The sequence below is a fragment of the Canis aureus genome, chromosome 23 (assembly GCF_053574225.1).
Source record: "Canis aureus isolate CA01 chromosome 23, VMU_Caureus_v.1.0, whole genome shotgun sequence".
Classification (NCBI taxonomy): Eukaryota; Metazoa; Chordata; class Mammalia; order Carnivora; family Canidae; genus Canis; species Canis aureus.
Window position 1 is genome coordinate 4,670,962 of NC_135633.1, and position 24,608 is coordinate 4,695,569.

General features: G+C 37.3%; 1 protein-coding gene across 2 annotated transcripts in view; it reads right to left on the bottom strand.

Moving 5' to 3' along the window:
• The window catches only part of LUZP2 (leucine zipper protein 2), a 472,421-nt gene that overhangs the window by 12,938 nt on the left and 434,875 nt on the right, over positions 1-24,608 (bottom strand). For both annotated transcript variants that reach the window (XM_077866176.1, XM_077866178.1), the window contains exon 10: positions 16,124-16,216. In XM_077866176.1, the coding sequence (XP_077722302.1) occupies positions 16,124-16,216 (93 nt within the window). The remainder of the gene's footprint in view (positions 1-16,123; positions 16,217-24,608) is intronic.

Here is a 24,608-nt window from a genome sequence, read left to right on the forward strand (position 1 = left end):
GAAAACACGCATGAATCCAGCTGCTTCGCTATGCTGCTCACCTACTCAGTTATACAGGAGACCTAGGGAAGAGCACAGCTGGGTCTGCAAATTATGAAATGAGATAAGCCATGAATACAATTTTCTTAAAGTGATTACACTTATCTCGCACATACACACCACCACCACCAGAATAACCAGTTTGTTCCTGTGCTTTTGAGCAACGAACAGCTAGCTATCTGACAAAATGTCATATTATGGCCAGAAAGCAGGCAAAGTAACTACAAAACTATGTAGTTGAGACAAGCCCAGCTAATTATTTATCTTGGTACATGGAAAACAACACAACATGGTGGGAAAACTGTGATGCTGAGACGTCCTAATAATTATCAGGACCCCTACCCCCCACCTTTTTTTTTAAATAGAGTGAGTGTAAGTGGAAGGGGCAGAGGGAGAGACAGAATCCTAAGCCGGCTCCACACTGAGCAGAGAGCCTGACACGGGGCTTGATCGCACAACCCTGAGATCATGACCTGAGCTGAAATCGAGTTAGAGGCCCAAGTGACTAAGCCACTCAGGTGCCCTAAGGACCTTCGTTTTAATGTGGAGATACCAGGCTTTGGAGCCGTGTGTAAATGAATTTGAGTCCCAACTCCATCTCCCACATCTGTGATAATGGGGGTAAGTTAATGAACACTGAGTTTCCTGGATGTTGGTATTTTATAAAAGAATAAAGTTAAACACCAAATAAACATCAGGATTGTCAGCTTCAAATTTCAAAATTAGAACAAATAAAGCCACAAACAAACACACCTCTAAGTTTCAACAGTGTTTCAGAAAAGAAAGAACATTTTAATACTAAAAATATATCCAAAAGTCAAAGGAAATTTTCCTCTTGAGGAGCAGAGGGAAAGAGAGAGAGAGGTAAGAGACACAGAGAGATTGATTGATTCATGGAAAATCCACTGAAATTTTGTTATCTGACTCCTTATTCAATGTCCATTTTCTACACCTTTGAACTGTTGAACATTTCATCACAGACTAGCACTTTCCAGTGGAATGAGGTTTGGAAAATTGCAACTTAACCTCGCTTTTTCCTCATTTATAAATGTGGATGACAATGGTGACATTCAACAGTGATGTCAATGTGAAAAGAGATAAAACAGGTGACCTGCTAGGTGAATGGAGTGAGGAGTTAGGCCCCTGCAGGTTGGAGTTCCTTTAGCCTTTACTGGCTGTATAGACTTGGAAACGTTACTTCATCTTCCTGAGGTTCTGATGACTTATCTGTAAAGTAGGCAAAGTATTACCTACCTGAGGGGGTTCTTGGACGAGTTGGATTAAATTAAAACTATATAATGGTTCCTAATGGCGTATCTCGAGTAGGTACTCAGGTAAGTCTAATTTCTGTCCTTCCTTTCCTATGCTCAGCTTCCACTGCCTTCAATCAAAATGTCTCTCTTTTGTCAACAAATATTTGGATCCTATGAGAATGGAAACGCTGACACTCGGTCATTTTAATATCACATCCCTGGAATCAACACATTGACCCTGGTCATTAGGGAATGTTGATATTGCCAAAGGATTTGTTGCTGACACCCTTCGCCCAGAGCCTATGGTTCTTTCTGTCTCATCCTGTCTCATCCTTTTCTGTTTATGATTTAACAGGGCAAGAAAAAAAAAAAAAACTTATTAACCTACCGCTCATTAATCCTAAATAGCCTTAAACTTGGATGTCTTTACTTTTTGTTTTGTTTTGTTTTTCCCCTCCTCAATGCAAAATCATCAGATCAGTCTAACTAATTTAACTTAGGGATTTAGCTGTCTCAAGAGATTTTCATTATGATACAGGCACATCTTTGGCTCCAAAGCAAATATCCTATTCAGAAATTATGAGAATAAAGTCATATTTAGAATGACCTTTTTAAAAGGACATATCTAAGAGTTTAGCTAAATATCCATACGAATTGCTGCTTCAGCATCCATTTTGTGTGGCTAAGAGGTCTGCTGGGGCTTGGAAATGACACTAGCCTCTCTAGGAGTGCATGTCCTAGACGACACTCAGGAGAGTCACAAGAAAATGTAAATTCCTGGGGATCCCAGGTGGCTCAGTGGTTGAGCGCCTGCCTTCCGCCCAGGGTGTGATCCTGGAGACCCGGGATCGAGCCCCATGTTGAGCTCCCTGCATGGAGCCTGCTTCTCCCTCTGCCTGTGTCTCTGCCTCTCTCTCTCTCTCTCATGAATACATAAATAAAATATTTTAAAGAAAAAAAAGAAAATGTAAATTCCCTTTTTTATTTAAAAAAAAATTATTTATGTATTCACGAGAGACACACAGAAAGAGGCAGAGACACAGGCAGAGGGAGAAGCAGGCTCCCTGTGGGGAGCCCGATGTGGGACTCGATCCCAGGACCCTTGGGTCATGCCTTGGACAGAAGGCAGGTGCTCAACCACTGAGCCCCCCAGGTGCCCCGAAGGAGTAAATTCCTGGTATGACTTTCCCAGCGCCCCGGGGATAAACAGCCTCTCTTGTCTCTACCACCCCACCCCCACTTCTCCTTTCTGTTTCTTAGATAAGACTCTCCTTCCTCCCTATTCTTGGATCTTACTAACATTCCTGCTCTTTTTGCTTCAAATTGATCAGTCAGACCTAGACAAGGACCCCAATGCACTCTACCCACCAACCTTAAAAAAAAATGTGTCTCAGGTCCTGCTGCTCCCTCTCTGCCTGTCTCCTGCGTTGACCTCCCTCCATGTGCTCCACTGACCTATGCATTGTATTTCCTTCAAAATTTGTGACTAATGAAGTTCTTTATTTCACTTTCCCTTGCCTCGCGATCTTCCTTGAACCTTAGCTCACCATTTGGTACCCCAGGGCTCGACTTAGCAAACGTTAATTTAACAAAAATCCCATGAGCTCTAGGACTTAATTACCAGTCATTGGAAAGACTATAAAAGGAAAATGGCTTCCTTGGCATTCTTGTTTACTTTAAATTACACCCTATTCCTTCTCTGAGAAATAATGAATAATACTTTAAGAATTAAAGCAGATGGAGTGATTTATCAGAAATTCGTTCAAGTCTTTGAGCTTACATCTCGAATCCTGCTGATCACTATAATTTTGTTATTGGTATTAAACATTTGGTGCTCCTTCACAAGAAAGATCAGTTATATCTCTTATGATCTTTCTCTAAAACACTAAAAGAACTCAAAATGATTAATGCAAATATATAACTGGGCAACCTGAAATTCTACCAAGAAAAAATAACTCTGGCGAGTACAGAAGTCCAGTTGATTCTCCATATTGAAATAAAATACAGAACAGGTTGGAAGCTAAAAAGAAGAAGGATTTTTAAAATATTCTAGAGAAGGAAAAATGGAATTAAGTCTCGGTTACTTAAAAACATGAATACATTTTGGCTAAGTTTTTCTGGGCTGCCACCTTTCTGTACCAAATAAATTTGTCATATTTATTACAGAATGGTATTTTGGCAGTGTGTTTAGTACTCCGTGTGAAATAGTTGAACTTTTGAAAACCACAGCCTTGTCTCATTTCACAATGTTGTATGTTTTGGAGAAATTTTAATAAGCATCTGCTAAATGAACATTTTGCTTGGTCCTGAAGGAAATACCAATATTTTTATAGATTCTGTCCTCAAATTGTTTATTATCTAATGAGTACTCTGTACAAATAATCAACTTGCAAGCTCGACTGTAATACAGGATGAAATATATGTATGAACCAAGCCCTACGGGCGCCAAGAGGAGAAAACCATTCTGTGTTTTCAGGGAAGACAGGAGGAGTCAAAGAATTGTTAACCAAATCAAGCTTTGTATGCACAGCACTGTTTGGCCAATGTCCTTATAATAAATATCAGCGTGTTTTGGGGGTTATTTTTATTTACCACGTGAATAAATTAACCATTGTTATTATGGTTTCTATACAACTTCTGATGAGAAGTGCCACTTAGGTTCATTTAGGTTCACAACTTTAAATTGATGCTCTAATAGGGCAACCTGGAGATTTATATCTGCTGTGCAATGCAGAAAACTGTTCTGAAGATCTTATGAAACAATCTACCATTCTGCATTCTCTGCAGGCACGTCTGTTCCTTCTTGAAGGAACCACCATAGCACAATAACAATGCCTTGTGCAAAGCCAGCCTCCTCAGATGTCTGATAAAATGTAGCTCAGAATGATAATATTGTGTGGCCTCCAAGCCCAATTACAGCAGGGCATGACTCGCCCAGAAAATTTTGTCAGTCCAGCACCAGCCAACAACTCATCAAGTCCATCAAATACTACACAATGAATACTGGCTGTAACAGGAAACCAGGATTCCTTAAATCTCTGCCAAAATTTTTTTAGCATTAAAAAGCTGGCATCATTTCCTACTCGCAGCTCTATGATTTTTTTTTTTTTCTGCACATTTTCTCCTTTTCCTTTCCCTAGACAATACTTGCTGTTAAATAAACTCCCTTTGGTCAGGGACTTGCCAGCAGGTGTAATAGGAAGAAACGGAGCTGGTGCTCTCAATGCTAAACAGAAGCCATTGTGCTTTTCATTTTCTCAGCACATTAAGAAAAATGTTTGCTACCTATAGGAGTTGGAAATATTGTGAAACACATTTAGATCCGCATTAAGTCTTAATCCCTAAGTGAAAATGAAAATTGAATGCTCAATGTCTTTAATTCTTGATATGCTATTAAACAATATGAGACACACTTGCAAACTTCCGGCAAGTGGGATGATGGAGCAGGTACATCCTTTGCTTTCTCCATGTGTCTCTGATACTATCATTTAAGGAAAGCCTTTTCAAAATAATTTAAACACACACCAAACAGATAGTCCAATTTGCTGTTAAGCCTGTGGCAATCTACCTAAAGTTTTCTAAGTCTACTAAAGAAAAAAGGGGGAAGGCAAAGAATCCAGAGAGCATTTTCCTACATGACCCTTTTAGGCTTGTTTAGGGCAGGAAATGAAATAAACCCACAAAGGTATCTAAGACAATGTAAAGTCTCTAATTCCAAGTTTGGGACCTTGACCGTAGAAGATATGGAGACCTTGGGTATTAGAATTACAGAGCAGCTTTTTTAGAATGAACTAATAAGGGCATTGTGATATAACTGAACACTGTGTAGTTAATTTAATATAACATATAATTATTATGACAAACCTGTAAGGAATCAACATCCAATGTTCTTAAAATGTTTGTCAGAAAATACTGACAAAAGAAAATCTAGGTGGGTTTATTAAAACAATACACATTCCTGGGCTGTGCCCCAGATCTACTGATTAATAATCTATAGGAGTGAAAGACTTTTACCAGTTGACCCTGCGATTCATAGGTATGTAAAAGTCTGAAAATCCTTGATCTACATTATATAGATACGGGATCTGAATTATAAAATCACTTGCCAGGAGTGACATGTTAGGAAATAGCAAAGTTGGCATTCAAATCTAGGCTTTATGTAATTTCAAGGCTTTCTCTACTATATTGTTTAGTATTGGGTGTACCAATAGGAATCAAAATGCAACTCTTTTGCCATTTATTTACGAAGAGACTGCACGTATGCCCATCAGCTCTCAGTGAGGTTGCTGATGATCACAGAATCCTGGAATTGAAAGAGATGCTCACATGATATTCCTTTCTTCCATACTACTGCTTCATTTCCAAAATACATCCAGAATAGTTGTTTTTCATTATTTTTTTTTAAATATTTGTTTGTTTGAGAGAGAGAGAGAGAGAAAGTGCACCAGCCGGAGGATGGGAGGAGAGGGAGAGGGAGAGACAGTCCTAAGCAGAATCCACGCTGAGCAGCAGGGCTGGATCCCTCGACCCTGAGATCATGACCCAAGTGGAAACCAAGAGTCAGATGCCCAACTGATTGTGCCACCTTGGTGCCCCAGTTTTTCATTATACAATCACATAATATACTATGTTTTCAGTGGCTAAATCTTAGTTCATATACTTTTCATGAAAAGTTCACTTTTATATTTGATTGAAATAGTCTCCTTCTTATAGCTGTTTTCACCAACAACATCTGGTACTATCCTGAAAAGGAGCACTGAATAAGACTGCACTAAGACCTATTTCACATAGTTTTTCTCTTTTGAGAAATTAATTAAAACATACAATTCAAAAATATTTATTGAGGTTTTAAGTGAAAGGCATAGCTTTATATAAAAGAATGGAAAGTGATAATTATTGAGGACCTGCTATGTGTTCATGACAAACTAGGTGTTAAGCTAGACTATCTCACTGGAACCGTTAACAAATTATATAAGATAGGCCACATTTATCTCTCTTTTTTTAGAGGAGGAAAATGAGCCTTGAAGGGATTAAATACTCATGGTTACACATTAGGTAACTGGTTGAAACAGAAATGAAACCAATCAACATTATATACTGAATTTCCTCTTGAACCTTCCCTCTCAAGCATTAGTAGACACACTGCATTTGTCACTGTTTAACTTAGCACTGTCATTCCTAGAATGGAATATGCTTTATCAGTCTAGACTGATAAGCAAAATCAGATAAGGGATTTATCTTCCTTATTCTGTATATAGTATCAGGATGTCTTGAAATCAACATTGCCACTTTGTGTAGTTGTTTCGCAAATGTCATCCCAGTTTAAGTCAGAGCTCATAGTCACTTGAAACTAATCCATTACAAGATAAATATACAAAAATTCATTGCATTTCTAAATACTAGCAATTAGCAATCTGGAAATGAAATTAAGAAGACTACTCCATTCATAATAACATCAGAACGAATTTTAAAATTAGGATAAAGAAAACAAAAGAAGTGCAAGCCTTGTACACTGAAAATCTACAAAATTTCCCTGAAGTAAATTTTAAAAGATATAAATAAATGGAAAGATGACCAACGTTTATAGAGTGGGAGAATTAATATTGTAAGAGGACATTTCTCTCCAAACTGATCTATAGGTTCAATGCAAATTCTCTCAAATTCCCAGCAGGTTCTTGTTTTTGTTTTTTAATTGTAATTGAAAAGCTAAACCTAACCTTAACAAGGAAATGGAATAAGAAAATGTAGAAAAATCTTTATATTCTTGGATTGGGTAAATATTTTTTAGATAAATCAAAATCATGATCAAGAAAGAAAAAGTGATAAACTGGACCTTACTGAAATTAAAAACTTTTTACACCGTTTAAGACTACTGGTTTGCCCTCTGAAAGTGAAAGTTGTCACTTTCACCTCAAAACAAGAAAAAACAAACTGGTAACCTACAATTTTCCTTACATCTGTCAGAGAATTGAGATCACCAGATAAATCATCACTCCAAAACTGGAAAGATAGGTAAATACACAGAATACAGACAAATTTAGCTGAAGTAGAAGCCTAGGGAGTCATTACCTTGTAGGAGCACTTAGAAATGTGAAATCTCAAAGGATTACTAAATGCCTCCCCTCCACCACACCATAACAGCATATGGAATGTGATTACAGTTAAAAGAACTATGAAGTTTATACTTTATGTTAAGAAGAGTCTAGGAAAACCTGAAAGACATCAGGGTGAAAAACATAGGAACATTAGCGGAAATGAAGGCCTCTGACATGTATGGATGAAGCATGCAGGAACCAGTCTAATTCCTAGCCAGATAACCTCATACCAAAGTTCTATCTACTTCAGTTCCCATTACCCAATACACTGCATCTGGCTTTCATTAAAATTTGGAGGCACTGAATGGAGAATGATGTCATCAAGATGGTAACATAGCTTGTTCCTGAGGTCAGTCCTCTTCACAGGGAGAACTAGCAACTATCCAGACAAGACACCATTGTAAAAATCCTAGAAGCCAGGATTGAGGTTGAAGTATGCTCAGGACTATAGAGACTGAGGACAGCATTAGAAAGTTATGATGAGTGGCTACACTCTGACCACATTGGCCCCTCTTCCAGGCCAGCACAAGGCTGCACCAAGAGGGCTCCCCTGGACTTACAGCTTCTGGGGGAGGGACAAAAAAAAAAAGAATCCAAGCTGAACATCCAGTTTCCCCAGCATTGCAGGATGATGCCTGGGAGGTCCCTCCAGTCTTGCTTCAGGGGAAATCACTGGTGTAGTATGTGGGGCTAGGGATCCAGTAGAAATGGAGAAGGGGGTATAATTTATGGTAACCAGCCTTCACGACTTGGCAGATTATAAACCTGCATGCTGCAAAGCCTAAGCAGATTCCAAGTGGCCTCTCTGCCCATCTACAATCCAAAAATTTTTTAAGACTTTATTTATTCATGAAAGGCACACAGAAAGAGTTAGAGACATAGGCAGAGGTAGAAGCAGGTTTTGTGCAGGGAGCCTGATGTGGGACTCGATCCCCGGACCCTGGGGTTACACCCTGAGCCAAAGGCAGACACTCAAACGTTGAGCCCCCCAAGCACCCCTATAGTCCAAATTGTATATGAAAAGAACATACCTCAACAAAATAACAAGCCCACAGATAATATTATACTCAATGGTGAGAAATTGAAAGCTATTTCTCTAAAATCAGGGACCAGAGAAGAGTGCCCGCTGTCACAACTCCTATTAACATATTACTGGAAGTCTTAGCCAGAGCAATCAGTAAGAAAAAGAAATAAGAAGCATCCAAATCAGACAAGAAGAAGTAAATTGTAGGTGCCATGAATACAAATGTAGGTGACAAAAGAAATTCTAAAGACTCCACCCCAAATTTGTGAAAGCTAAAAAACAAATTCCGTGAAGCTGTGGGATACAAAACCCACATATAAAAATCAATAGTCTTTCTATACTAACAATGGATTATCTGAAAAGAAAAGAAAAAAAAAAAACAAACAGTACTTTAATGCAATCCCCACCAAAATACCAGCAGCATTTTTCATAGAGCCAGAACAAACAATCCTAAAATTTATATGGAACTGCAAAATAGCCAAATTCTGAATAGCCAAAGCAATCTTTTTTTTTTTTTAAAGATTTTGTTTATTCATGAGAGACACAGAGAGAGAGAGAGAGAGGCAGAGACACAGGCAGAGGGAGAAGCAGGCTCCCTCCCCACGGGGAACCCATGTGGGACTCGATCCCAGGACTCCAGGATCAGGCCCTGGGCTGAAGGCAGGCTTACACTGAGCCACCCAGGCTGCCCTAGCCAAAGCAGTCTTGAAAAAGATAAATACCATATGATTTTACTTATGTGTGGAGTTTAAGAAACAAAACAGAGGAACATGATGAGCAGGGGAAAGAGAGGCAAACCAGGAAACAGACTCTTAAGACTATGAAGATCAAACTGAGGGTTAATGGAGGGGAAGTGGGCAGGGGAGATGGGTATCACGGAGGGCACTTGTGATGAATGTTGTATGTAAGTGATGAATCACTAAATTTTACATCTGAAACCAGTGTTACACTGTATGTCAACTAACTGGAATCTAGACAAAAACTTGAAAAAAACCCCACCCCATAACATGAGGGGGGAAAAGGAAATAAGGAGAACAATCTCATTTATAATAGCACCCTAACAATAAAGTGATTGGCAAGAAATTTAACCAAGGGTGTGACAGAGCTATATACTAGGTTATAAGATATTGATGAGAGAAATTGAAGAAGACACAAATAAATAGAAAGATATTCTGTTTTCTTGGGTTGGAAGAATGAATATTACTAAAATCTCCATGCTACCTATAGCCATCAATAGAGTCAATCCAATTCCTATCAAGATTCCAGTGGCATTTTTTACAGAAAAAGGAAAAACCATGCTAAAATTCATATGAAACTACAAAAGATTCCTAATGGCCAAAGCCATCTTGAGAAACAAGAACAAAGCTGAAGACATCACACTTTCTGATTTAAAACTCTGTTATGATAATAAAACCACTCACAAAAATTTCACAGCACTTACAAAAAAATAATTTGAAAAAGATTAAAGATTTAAATTAAAGCCTTAACCAGAGAACTCCTAGAAGAAAAATTAGGAAAAAAAAAAAAAAAACAAAAAACAAAAACAACAACAAACCTCTGATATTTGCCTTGGCAATAATTTCATGGCCAAGACATCAAAAGCACAAGCAAAAATTAACAAGGGGAACAGCATCAAACTAAAAAGCTTTGCACAGTAAAAGAACAATCAACAAACAAACAAAGAGGTAGCCTACAGAGTGGGAGGAAATATTTTCAAAGCAGTTACCTGGTAAGTGGCTAATATCCAATATATATACAGAACTTACGTAAGTCAATAGAAAAATCAAATAATTTTGATAGAAATGGATTAATCCATGATTATTGAGACCTCAACACTCTCTATCAATAACTGATAGATCACACAGACAGATAATCTGTAAGAATAGGATTGATCTGAGCGAGATCGTAAAATAACTGGATCTAATTGACATGTATAGAATATTTCATCAAAGGAGGGAATTTGCATTCTTCTCAAGGTCACATGGAATATTCACCAAGGTAGACTGCATTTGGGGCCAGAAAGCACACCTGCACAAATGTACAGTATGCCATCAGACTATAATGGAATAAAACTAGAAGTCACTTATAGGAAGATAACTAGTTGCTATACAGAACTCTATGCATGGTGCTCAACTATTCTGTAAACCTAACAACTGCATTAAAAAAATGTCTATTCGTTTTTAAAAGATGCCATTAAGAAAATAAAAAGATAAGAAGTATACTGGGAGAATCATTTTCAAATCATATATCTGGCAAAGGATTTATATCCAGAATATACAAGGAATCTTACTAATCAACATTAAGAAGGCAAACAACCCAACCAAAATATGGGGAAAATATTTGAATAGCTATTTCACCAAAGAAAATATATGAATTGCAAATAAGTATATGAAAATGTGTTCAATGTTATTAGCCATTAGGGGATTAAGAAGTAAATTTGCAATGAAATTTGACTTCATACTCACTAGAATTTACCTGTGAAGCAAAAATTCAGACAATAAGAAATAGTGACAAAGATGTGGAGAAACTGGAACTCCACACATTGCTGATTAGGTTGTAAATGCAAACACTGCATTTACAGTCCACACACCTTGGAAACCCATTTGCTTCTTTAAAAGTCAAGAAGGAATTCATCATATCCCATTCCATTTCTACTCTAGAGAAATTAAAACATATGTCCACACAACAATGTTTATGTGAATGTTCATAGTGTCGTTATTCATAAAACCAAAAAGTAGAAACAGCTCAAAAGGTATCAAATGATGAATGGATAACAAAAATGTGTTATAGTCATACAACTGATCCTATTCAGCAATAAAAAGAAAGAAACTACTGATTTATGTTATAACATGGATGAGCCTCAAGACCATTACACTGTGTGAAGGAAGTGAGATGCAAAATATTATATTATTATATGATGAAATATATAGAATTTATAAAAAGCCAAACCTATACAGATAGAAACTAGGTTAGTGTCTGTCTGGGCTAAGGCTGATAATGGACATTAACTGTAAAAAGGCTAGAGGGGGAACCCTGTGTGGCGCAGCGGTTTGGCGCCTGCCTTTGGCCCAGGGCGCGATCCTGGAGACCCGGGATCGAATCCCAGGTCGGGCTCCCGGTGCATGGAGCCTGCTTCTCCCTCTGCCTATGTCCCTGCCTCTCTCTCTCTCTCTATGTGACTATCATAAATAAATAAAAATAATAAAAAAAAAAGGCTAGAGGATCTTATTTAGGGTGAGGGAGATGGAGATGTTCTAAAACTGGGCTGTGGTAATAGTTGCACAACTCAATACATTTCATGAATTACTCAAATATACACTTAAAAATGGTTTGGGGGGCACCTGGGTGGCTCAGTTGATTAAGTGCCTGACTAGGAGTTTCAGCTCGGGCTGTGATCTCATGGGTCACGCATGAGATTGAGCTGAATCCGACTCCACGTTCAGTGGGGAGTCTGCTTGAAGATTCTCTCCCTCTGCCTCTCCCCCGACTCACACATGTGCATGCTTTCTCCCTATCTCAATCTTTAAAATAAATAGATATGTCTTTAAAAAATGTTGATTTTTGTGGTATGCAAATTACACCTCAACAGTTTTCTTTTTAAGTTATCATATTTTTCTTATAAATAAATTAGCTCTAATGTAAATTTTTGTTTATTCTAGTTATTAAGAGTGCATGAACTTCTTCCGTTTAGAAGTAGATGGACAAAAATTAACTTGAAATTTTTCCTCCTGTACTTTATCTGAGAACAATATAATTGCCACAATTGCTTAACATGAAAATCGGGGTCCATGTTATACTTTTGTCTTTGCTTTTGCATTTTCACTTGATCACAAAGTCTAATGGATTTCTCATTTTAATATTCTGCTGATTTCTTTCTCTCAACTATTTCTGTCATTGTCTTCACTCAGGTCCCTATTTTATCATACTTCTATTATTTTTTAAAATGTCCTCATTTGGTAGTTTCTAGATTTTTGAGTTCCATGGAGTAGAAAACAAATTAGAAAAAAAAAAATAAGAGTTAAACTGCCAACTATAATTCTGTCAAATAAGGCCAGTAACATCAAAATTTACCTTAACAACTACCATGTACTTTCACTGTATAAAACTTAAGTCACACTGATTAATCTGATTAAAGAAAGCTCTTTCATAAAAGGCAAATGCCAATTTTTTCAAAACATATCCAAAGTATGCAGAATACAAATATAGAAAAATGACTGTATTGGTCAGTGTTCACCAGAGAAAAAAATTAATAGGATATATACATACATATATAAGAGGGGACTTATGGGAATTGTTTCATGCGATTATGGAGGCTGAGATATGCCATGATATGCCCTATGTGAGCTGGAGAATCAGGAAAACCTGTGGTATAATTTGATCCAAATTTGAAGTACTGAGAACGAGGGGAGATGATGATGTAACTTCCAGCTGATACCAAAGTCCTGAGAACTTGGGGAAGGTGAGGGTTTGCTGCTGGGCTCAGTCCCAGAGTTGGAAGGCCCAAGAACCAAGAGCTCTGATGTCTGTGGGCAGAAGATGCATGTCCCAACTCAAAGAGAGAAAGATTCACACTTCTTCCACCATTTTGTTCTACGTGGGTCCTCAAGGGATTAGAGAATTCCCACCCAATCTTCTTACTTAGCCTATTGATTTAATGCTAATCTCTTCCAGGAACACCCTGTCAGACATACCCAGAAACAATGCTTTACCAGCTCTCTGAGCATGTTGATGCATAATCTTAGTGATCACAAATTCATGCCTTGGCTGTTTGGCACCCATACACATTACTTAATCTCCAAATGAAGACAATAAGGAGGCTGTAATTCTGTCTAATATAACTATCTTTCTTACCCTGGAAAATGCACTAATCCCTTTCCCAGACAAGGGTAAATTTACTTTGCAATTACTTTATGAAACTATGTTTGGATACCTCATTTGGACATTCAATTAAAGCCACCCAAATTGGGGCTGAGTCTGCAGCTGCTAAAGTCAAGTTGAAGGTATTTTCCTGTTGCTATATTAAAATGGAAACAACCACATTGCATGATATGAAACACAAATAAGAGTATTCTGGGTGATTTTAGACAAACTGAGTAACAACAGTTCTCATAAACCCAAAGATCCCCCTGCTTTCTTTCTGTAAGGCTGAAGAAGTCAGCAGGCCTGGTCCCAGCACTGGAGAATCCTGGAAAGGAACTATAGGAGTCTCCATGCTTAAAATTAATCATCCTCTGGTTACTGTAGCTTGGGGGTGTTGATGGTCCACTAGACTTCTCATGGAGAGAGAGCTCAGCAATGGATGAAATCACGTGACAACTTCCGGATCAATTCCACGGTCCTACATCAACCCTGGTTTTATATATCGTTACATAATAAACAAAAGATTTGGGGATGGATCTCTCCTACCCACTATCAAAGGAACACGGTCTTTCATATGACCATTATAGAGCCTAATTTAGACACTTCCCTCTTTAAAATGTAAATGTAACAGAGTAAGAGAAGCAGAAAACCCATTATTAAACAATATACTAAAGGTATCTAAACCAAAGTTTTTCAAATTATTGCTCACAAATCATCTGCCCCAGATTTACCTGGATTGGAAAGAGGGTTGCCGGGTCCATGTAAAAGAAATAATAATAAATAAATAAATAAATAAATAAATAAATAAATAAATAAACAAACAAATAAATAAATAAATTGGAGATTACATTTAGTCCTAGTCGTTTATAGTTTCCTTAAGAATTTCTTAGAATCTTACTTTTTAAAACCTCCTCACATGATTTTAATGCTCATTTTCATGTGAAATGCCCTGGAAGTGAAACTTGACTGCCTATTAGAATCACCTGGAGCAATTGAAAAAATAAATACAACTAACCTCTAGACCCCACATGCCGAGATGTTGAGTTAATTTTTCTGATGTTGGCTCCTGGCGTCAGTATTTTATAAGAACTCTCCAGGTGATGCTATTGTCAGGACAGCTAAGAACGGCAGGTCTAAAATTTGAAAATTGATGTTCACACCAGTTCCACTAATTCCTACTGCTCACATCTGGTCTATCTCACTCATCTATATTACTCTCACAGCCTTTAAATGTAATTGAATCTACAGCCTATGAATACTGAGCACTCTCTGCACTACAAAGTGTAGCTTTTTGGAAGTGCAAACTCCAAAGACTAAAATCTAGGCTGAGGTCGGGTTAGAGACAGAGCATTCTCCTGGGTGCAGGCAGAGACAGAGTTTTGAAGGGACCCAGGTTGGGACCTGCAACAACGTAGTCACTGCTCACGAGACTTGATGAAGGGAAAGGAATTATCAGGGACAGAAAAGAACAGTAATCATAGAAGGAGAGTGAAACAAACCAACACACACACAAATAAGCATATAAAAATATATCAAATAAAAACATTCTTAAAATTAACCCTATGGTCTCATAGCTTAATTGGACACAAACATTTGGAAACCTGAACTATTTAACCTTAATTCCAACCAAACTCTTTGGCTTGGGAACCCAGAGTCTTTCACATTTAAGTCTCAAATTGCCCTTTCAGGCATATATCCCACCACTGTCTGCACTCTATTCTCGTGTCCTTTTATTCTGATGGTTCACATGTCAGAGACCTATCTGTCTTTAGCAAAATGTTCCTTCCTGCAGAGAACCTGGACTTCTTTATTTAGAGGTACATTGTAGAGATTTTCGTTTCTACTTATCATTAATTTTATTATGTTCTAAATTGGTACATGTTTAAACACACAAAGATTTGAAGGTGGAATTGTTGAGAAATTCATATTTCTAAATTCTCTTTGGCAGCCAATACAAGAAAAAGAGACAGACTTCGTTAATATATGCGTCTTTTCTACCTTATTTTCTTTGCTGTAGTCTGATGTCTTTTCATTCATGAACAGCTTTAGCAGATACTTTTCATTCTGTCAAACAGGTTAAAGCCTAACTTTGAATCTACTCAACCCGGTTGTCGTCTGCTGTTTCTCATCTCCAGACATTATAGATCTGTAATTGTGCCAAAGTTCCATAATTGAAATTTCATTACATTATTATGAGAAATAAAAAAGGGCACAATTATATATTTCCTATTATCACTTGAAGGTAAAGAATCTGTCTTCAATGTGATGTCTCTATGATGCTGGGTTTATTTTATTTATAGGGAGAAGACGATTGAATCACATCCTTTGGGGTTTCGTTTTTGTTTTAAATATTTTAACAGGGATCCCTGGGTGGCTCAGTGGTTTAGCTCCTGCCTTCGGCCCAGGGCGTGATACTGAAGTTCCAGGATCGATTCCCGCATCGGGCTCCCTGCGTGGAGCCTGCTTCTCGCTCTGCCTGTGTCTCTGCCTCTCTCTCTGTGTCTCTCATGAATAAAAATAAAATCTTTAATAATAATAATAATAATAAATATTTTAACAGCTTTCTGTCACGTGGTAGTGGGAATGAGCACATTGCTGAGCATGTGCTCACCTCTTGCCACTCTGACCACTCAACTTCTAGTACTCCTAAGAGTCTGGTTACATTTCCTAACAGGACACCTACTTCACTGACAGCCAAAAAATATTTGCTTTTTCAAATTTTAAAGTACAATGTTTAGATAGTAGATATCACATACAGAAAGTTTCATGGGGGCATGAACTAGAATTGTTAAAGTGTTTATGTTCTTATTTTCAAGTTGAACACTGTGAAAACCATTTTAAGTTATTCTTACCTTTTGAGAATTGCACTCGGTGGTGCTCGGATTTTCTTCCCTTGTTGTCTCAATTTGAAAGCTCTCATTCCTTCCAGGAAAGGTTTGCGGAGGCTAGAGAAAGAGAGAGAGAGAGAGAGAGAAATAAGTTCAACAAATAGATCCGTGTGACTATTGTAAAATAAGTTACAATGGCAATATCACCCTCAAGGAAAATGAATAAAACAGCAATTTGTATATATCAGAGGCTTTCAAAATTGTACATACAAATTCTTAACTTCGAAAGTAAGCAAAATAGGTTCTGTTCCATTTTGCATTGATGAGGTCCAAAAGGCATTATGTTCCTACTGGAAATATTTATTGCATAATAAGCTTTATTTTAATGTTACTATTTCCACAAAAAGCGAAAATTTTGTCTTTTCCATATTTTAACTCCAAATATATCTGAGAAATATAAGTGCACCCTTCATATTTGCAATAAAAAGGAAAATGCTTCGTAACAGCTCACTGTAATTTACAGAGGATTACATTTACTTCAATGCTTTACTAACTAATCAAGTACTGCTTCCTATCGCTAAAAATCTTAAATATTATTCTAAAATTAATCTCTTTAGGAAAACTAAATAATTTTAAAAAAGATTTTATTCATTTGAGGAAGCAGGGAGGGCGGGGACAGGGGGGCGAGGGAAAAGCAGATTCCCTGCTGAGCAGGGAGACTGATGCTGGGATCCACCCCAGGACCCAAGAATCATGACCTGAGCTGAAGTCAGATGCTTCACTGACTGAGCCACCCAGGTGCCCCTAAAACATTTTTTTTAAAAGGCAACTTTTCAGGTTCTCGCCATGGAAGGCTATGCATAATTAATGTCTGTAAATATCCCTTTAGGCTGGTCTAAGATTATGCGCTGGAATGTGTGCTTCTTGGGCAAAGCTGATTTGAATATGCTGTTAGGTTCACCAATCTGTGAGGCTGCTATTGTAGGACAGACAAAAACTAAACTCAGGGAATGCTAATATGATTGGTCTGAAACTGTGATCTTAGTGGATCACAGAGGAGGAAGAAAAGGGGCTTCTAAGCATTGGGGACCCAGGAAGACAAAGTCAAAGTTATGGTCTGATCAAAGTATCCAAACCCACTCAGATTTTCTCTGTGCTACTTTCACACACACTGACCCAGTTTTCCATAGGCAGTCACATTTGTTCGCAGTGGAACATTCTTCCAAAATAATACTTTGATAAAAATAAAAACCAAAGATACTTCATAAAACTAGTAGAATATTAAATGTAAAAAAAAATCAATAAAACTAGTAGCATATTAGAGAATTAAATAGAAAATAAAACACTTGAGTTGACTACTATAGTCCTATATTGAGTTACCCACATTCTGGGCTTTACATATAATAATCAATAAGCAAACAAATAAGTAAATAAAGTTCTTCTTCCTTTATGCTTAAAGAAATTCAGCTTCATTGTATGAGTTCCAGAAGGCAACCCCCCCTTTTAGTCTCTCTTTCTCTACTCTTCTTCCTTGTTGAAGACTGCTATCTTCTGATCTCCCCCTCTGTACCTTCCATAAGAATAAGAAGTGTAAACAGGAAAATAAAATGTCTTTGGATAAGCCAGTACTCTGTATTAGATATTGTTGGTGGCTATAAAGATGATAAAGGTGTTGTTTTTGTCTTCATAGGATTTATATAATCTGATTTTTATTCACATGAATAGTCCTAAAATAAAGCAGATTAATAAAAGAGCGCACAAAAAAAACTGTATATATTTGGAGAAAATGGAAGTCAAATCCATTTGGGATCATAATAAAAGGAATAGTGGAAAGGGCAAGCTTTAAAATGGACCTCTGAGTGATTAAGGGACAAGAATGAGGGACAGCATTCCAGGTGAAGGGAACAGTATAAGCAAAGATCTGTAGGAGGAAGATTCAGCTGTTTTTCTGCAGTAGAGTTAGCATGAGAAAAATGCTCAAGAAAAATGCTACAAGGGAGGGAAGAAATTCCAAAATTGAGTAGCAAATATGTATTTAAATTTAGTAGCCATAAGAGAGTCCATTGGGTCTTTTAATGCAGGCATATGACATGGCTATGGCCTTTGTTAGGGTGAGATAGTAGCAATACAAAGGCAAAAATGGAACAGAAGAAAATTAGGGTGTGGAAACCAAGAAAGAAGCAATGTGCATTGATCAAGTAGATGGTAACAAAGCCTGAACTGAAGTATTAAGCATCTGCCTTTGGGATCCCTGGGTGGCGCAGCGGTTTGGCGCCTGCCTTTGGCCCAGGGCGCGATCCTGGAGACCCAGGATCGAATCCCACGTCGGGCTCCCCGTGCATGGAGCCTGCTTCTTCCTCTGCCTGTGTCTCTGCCTCTCTCTCTCTCTCTGTGACTATCATGAATAAATAAATAAATAAAATCTTTAAAAAAAAAAAAAAAAAAAAAAGCATCTGCCTTTGGCTCAGGACATGATCCTAGAGACTCAGGATAGAGTCCCACGTCGGGCTCCCTGCATAGAGCCTGCTTCTCCCTCTGCCTGTGTCTCTGCCTCTCTCTCTGTATCTCTCATGAATAAATAAATAAAATCTTTAAAAATAAAAATAATAGGGATCCCTGGGTGGTGCAGTGGTTTAGCGCCTGTCTTTGGCCCAGGGCACGATCCTGGAGACCCGGGATCGAATCCCACGTCGGGCTCCCGGTGCATGGAGCCTGCTTCTCCCTCTGCCTGTGTCTCTGCCTCTCTCTCTCTCTCTCTGTGACTATCATAAATAAATAAAAATTTAAAAAAATACTTTAATTCTGGCAGTTGAAAAGAGATTGCTCTTTGTTGAGAGCAAAGGTTAGAACCTACGAAATCAAAAAAAATTCTGTAGTAATAGAGAAACATGGAGAAAAGTTAGGTTTGTAGCAGAGAGGGTTACCTGTGTGTGGCTAACAGAGAGTTTAAAGCACTTAGGACTTAGACAGACACTATTCAGCAGCAGTGTTAAATGGATTAACATGACTCAAAACAGCCATTCCGTCTAGCTAAAACCTACTGGACTTCCTATAACCCACAAATTACAGATAATTTGAAGAAATAGGTTAAAAAATGCAGGGGGAATACATAAATGCTAATAGGGAAGGAAAGTCTCTCCCGGCCATTACAGCAAGAACCACAACTACCAAAAGATATAGAGGCAAGGAATAATCGTAGTGTATTTTGTTTCCGTTGAGCAATCAAAGTATTGGCTAAATAGTCCTAACATAACTTTGAAAATTCATTTACTGTATAATAGCATTAAAGGAAAATGAAATATAAAATCCATCACTCTGGCGATAGCTATTTTTGTTTCTCAGTGTCGTCTTTCAACCTTTGTCCATACCTACATGCATGGATATTTACACAGTCACAATTATAGTGCTCGTGACGGCCTTAATTCTATTTTTATACACATATATATGCTTTATCTACCTAAAGGTAAGTGTAAGGCTGTAACTATCCTTTACACGTCTAAATAATATTTCATAGCGTGCACTTGCAAAAATGTGTATTTCAGGTAAAGACATCGGTGGTTCTGAATTTTAGGTTATAATGTGGTGAGGAGTATCAATCTTCGTGGTACCAGTCTGCGAGATAGCTCATTATCACACTAGTCATCGGGTTTAAACGTCTGACTCTCTTTATAAGCTAGAAACCCATGAAGGGAGGATATCATGCCTTATTCATTGTTGCATCCTTTGAAGCTAGTACCTATTTTGTACTCAGTAAGTTTTGGTTTTCTTTTCATCGTTTATTTAAAATATATTTCTCATGACTAAAGGAAAATAAGAATTAAGGATCAAAACTAAATCAAGAGGAATGGAGATATTTATGGTTAAAGAAATCTTTCCAAAATCAGACACTTTGAATTACTTCTAGTAGCGTGAGTCAACATTAATTGGGCATCCACTCTGAAGTAGTGTGTTTGGAACTGATATCAAGCATTAAAAAACATGCTTCTTGATCTCAGAGAGCTACCATTTGTTCTTCATTAATTGTCATCATAGCTTCTACCTTCCTAATAGCTCCTGATTTCATTCTGGATTTCGTTCCTCTTTCATGGTATGGTGTTTCCAAAGTGCTGTTTTATGTGTCAAATTCCCTGACCGACCCAATATATTGGCACGTGACCCAAGTTAGGTCATGAAACTTCCATTCTTAGAATTTAATTTTTTTAAATATTTTATTTATTTATTCATGAGACACACACACACACACACAGAGAGAGAGAGAGAGAGAGAGAGACAAGCAGAGGGAGAAGCAGGCTCCATGCAGTAAGCCCGATGTGGGACTTGATCCCGGGACTCCAGGATCACACCCTGGGCCAAAGGCAGGCTCTAAACCGCTGAGCCACCCAGGCATCCCAGAATTTAATTTTGATTATATTAAAAGGAGGCCATAAATGATTAGGTACATTAATTCCAGTAGGGTGCCTTGTCCAAGTTGTTTCTACGGTAAGACTGTTCCTTATGGTTCATACACCCAGTCATATGAAGCAGCCTTTGTTTCTGCCCATTCCCAGACGTCTTACTTCTATCTTGTCCTTGGTATTATGAGCTCTGTTTTAAATTGACAGAACATTTATTGATGTTCTATCAATAAAGCTGCTTCATTTAATCTGGTAAGCGTCAATGTTGGTTGCACAGAATTACAGAGACCTGGATGACACAGGGAGTCAAATCAATAACATAAAACTGATAGCACAACATAAGGGCTGACGTACAGGTTTACCACAGAACTAACAGGAAGGAAACACAACCCACCTAGAGAGGCTCATAGGAATAATAACAGGTTCACCAATGATGGAGATTACCTTTTAGGGTAGATTTTAAATATCTTTCTAAAATATAAATATGTAGCATATTAATAAAATTTAATGTTTGATATTTTTTTCATGCAAGTAATGTACATTTGTGAAAACGCCCCCAGATTCTGGTGGTAAGGCTGAGACAAGGAATATGTCCAAAATAAAAGGCTTGCTTTCTCTTTCTTTCTTTCTTTCTTTCTTTCTTTCTTTCTTTCTTTCTTTCTTTCTTCTTTCTTTCTTTCTTCCTTCCTTCCTTCCTTCCTTCCTTTCTTTCTTTCTTTCTTTCTTTCTTTCTTTCTTTCTTTCTTTCTTTCTTTCTTTCTTTTCTCTTTCCTTTCTTGCTTTTCTTTTCTTTTCTTTTATTTCTTTCTTCTTTCTTTTTTTCTTTTTTTCCCTTTTTTTTCCTTCCTTCCTTCCTCCCTTCTTTTCTTCCTACCTAGTTACCTACCTACCTACCTACCTACCTGTCTGTTTTCGTGGGCTTTTGCTACTTTGGACAGATGATAAAAACAGCTTCATTAACTGTTAAATTTAGAAAAAGTGGAGGGAAAAGAATGACAGTGTAATTTTTCTCTTCCATAAGTTTGCCATCGCTACCCTTGTGTTCACATATTAATAAACCGGGGTGCCTGGTTTGCCAACGTCTATATCAAAACTGAAGTTATCTCCATTTTGCTTCAGGAAAAAAAAACACATATATTAATTACTTTCAACAACTGGAGGAAATGATACATTGCTTCACCAGCGTGAGCAACAAAATCTAAAAAGTTAAATTACTTTAAATACAAAAATGTAGTATTGAGGAACTTACATTAAATATAATATATATACTGGGCAGCCTGGGTGGCTCAGCAGTTTAGCGCCACCTTCAGCCCAGGGCGTGATCCTGGAGTCCCGGGATCGAGTCCCACATCAGGCTCCCTGCATGGAGCCTGCTTCTCCCTCTGCCTGTGTCTCTGCCTCTCTCTCTCTCTGTGTCTCTCATGAATAAGTAAATAAAATATTTAAAAATAAATAAATACATATAATACATATAAACGTTTGTCATCAGTGAGATGCCTCTTTGGAAAGTAGCCTTGTTAAATATGATGAATTAGTACAGAATGGGAACTGACTTTAGGGAAAGATAATATATTTTTGGACTTAAGAAATGAGGTTTCAGATTCTGGATTAGCACATAAATAAATTGGGGACTTGGAAAATGCATATAACTTTGGAGGGTTTCTGTTTTCTGCTGCGTTGCTAAATTAGGTCAAGAACACCTAAACTGCAGCATGGTTTTGTTTTGTTTTGTTGGTTGTCTTTTTTTTTTTTTTACTTTATATTTATAGAACAATTTTGTGTTCACAACAAAATTGAGGGAGAGGCATAAAGATTTTTCATATAGCCCCAGTCCTTCACATGCACAGCCTCCCCATTATCAACATCCCACACCAGGTTACTACAAATGTTATCAGAGATGGACCTGCATCAACACATCATTGTCATCTAGTGCTCACAGTTTTCACTCGGGTTCACTCTTGGGTTTGGAATAATGTATAAGAACACATATCCATCATTAAATGATCAGAATATTTTTCATGGCTCCTAAAAATCTTCTGGGTTCTTCCTATTCATCCCTACCTTCCTCAACCCTGGACACCACTGTTCTTTTAAGATTTTCCACAGATTTTCCTTTTCTAGAGTGTCCTATATTGAAATCATACAGTATGTAGCTATTTCAGATTGATTTCTTTCACTTAGTAATATGCATCTAGGTTTCCTCCATGTCTTTTCACATCTTAATAGCTCATTTCTTTTTAGTGTTGATTAACATTCCATTGTCTGGAGGTACCAGAGTCCAAACCAGGTGACTTCACTCGTGATTTTGAGAAATGGTTAATGACTCATTAATACCAATTTTTCTCAAACTCTCCCTAAAAATAGAAGAAGAGAAAATCCTTCCAAACTCATTTCACAAGGCCAGCATCATCCTGCTACCAAAATCAGACAAGTACACTGCAAGAAAAGAAACTTGCAGAACAATATCCCTGATAAACATGGATGCAAGAATTCTCGACAGAATATTAGCGAATCAAATTCAAAAATACACTAAAAAGATCATATGCCATAGTGAGATTTCTTCTAGTGATGCACGATGGTTCAATATCTGCAAATCAGTGTGATAAATGACATTAACAAAATGAAGGATAAAAATCATAGAATCGTCTCAGGAGATGCACAAGAAGCATTTGTAAAACTCTCCACCCATTTACTTTCCAGAAACTCTCAACAAAGTGGGGAGAGAGGAAATGTACCTAAACATAATAAAGACCATATATGACAAACACAGAGCCAATATCATATTCAATGGTAAAAAGCTAAAAGCTTTTCCTCTAAAATTAGGAGCAAGAGAACAAAATCCACTCTTGCCATTTTTACTCAATATAGCTTTGTAAGTTCTAGCCAGAGCAGGTAGGCAAGAAAAAGTAAATAAAAGGAATCCAAACAGAAAGGAAGAAGTAAACTTTCCTCTGTTCACAGAAGACATGATACTATATATGGAAAACCAAAAAGACTGCTCCAAAAACCTTTTAGAATTAATGAGACATTCTGGATAGTAAATGAATCTAGTAATGTTGCAGGATATAAAAACAATATACAAAAATCTATTATGTTTCTATACACTAATAACAAGTTATCAAAAAGAGAAATTAAGAAAATGATCTTAGTCACAAAAGCATTACCAATTATAAAATGCTCAGAAATAAACTTAAACAAGGAGATGAAAGACACTGAAAACTATGACATCAATGAAAAAAAGTTGTAGAACATACAAATAAATAGATAAATATGTCATGCTCGTGAATTGGAAGACTCGGTATTGTTAAAATGTCCAGATGACCCAAAGAAATCTACAGGTTCAGTGCAACCCTTATCAAAATTTTAATGGCATTTTTCCTAGAAATAGGTTGAATAATTCTAAAACTCATGTGGAACCACAAAAGACCCCATATAGCCAATGCCATCTTGACCAAGAACAAAGTTCAAGGAATCAGGCCTCCTGATTTCAAACTATGTCATAAAACTATAGTAATCAAAGAAGCATGGTATTGGTACAAATACAGAGACACATGGATTAATGGAACAGGATAGAGAGCTAAGAAATATACCTGCACCTATATGTTCAATTAATTAATGATACAGAAGCCAAGGATATACGATGGAGAAAAGACAATCTTTTCAAAAAATGGTGGTGGAAAACTGAACAGCTACATGCAAAAGAATAAAACTGGACCACTCTCTTACACCATACACCATTCAAAATGGATTAAAATATTGAATATAAGACCTGTGACTATAAAATTCCTAGAAGAAAATGCGGGTGGTAAGCTCCTTGACATTGGTTGCGGAGATGATATGACACCAAAAGCAAAGGCAACAAAAGCAAAAGTAAATAAGTGAGGTTACGGCAAACTAGAAAGCTTCTTCACAGCTAAAGGAACCATTACCAAAATGAAAAGACAATGTTCTGAGCGGTAAAGAAATATATTCAAATCATATATAAATATCAACAGGTACTTGAAAAGATGCTCATCATTATTAATCATAAGGGAAATGCAAACCAAAACTATAATGACATATCACCTCACATTTGTTAGAAAGGCCATTATCAAAAAGCTAAGAAATAACAAACG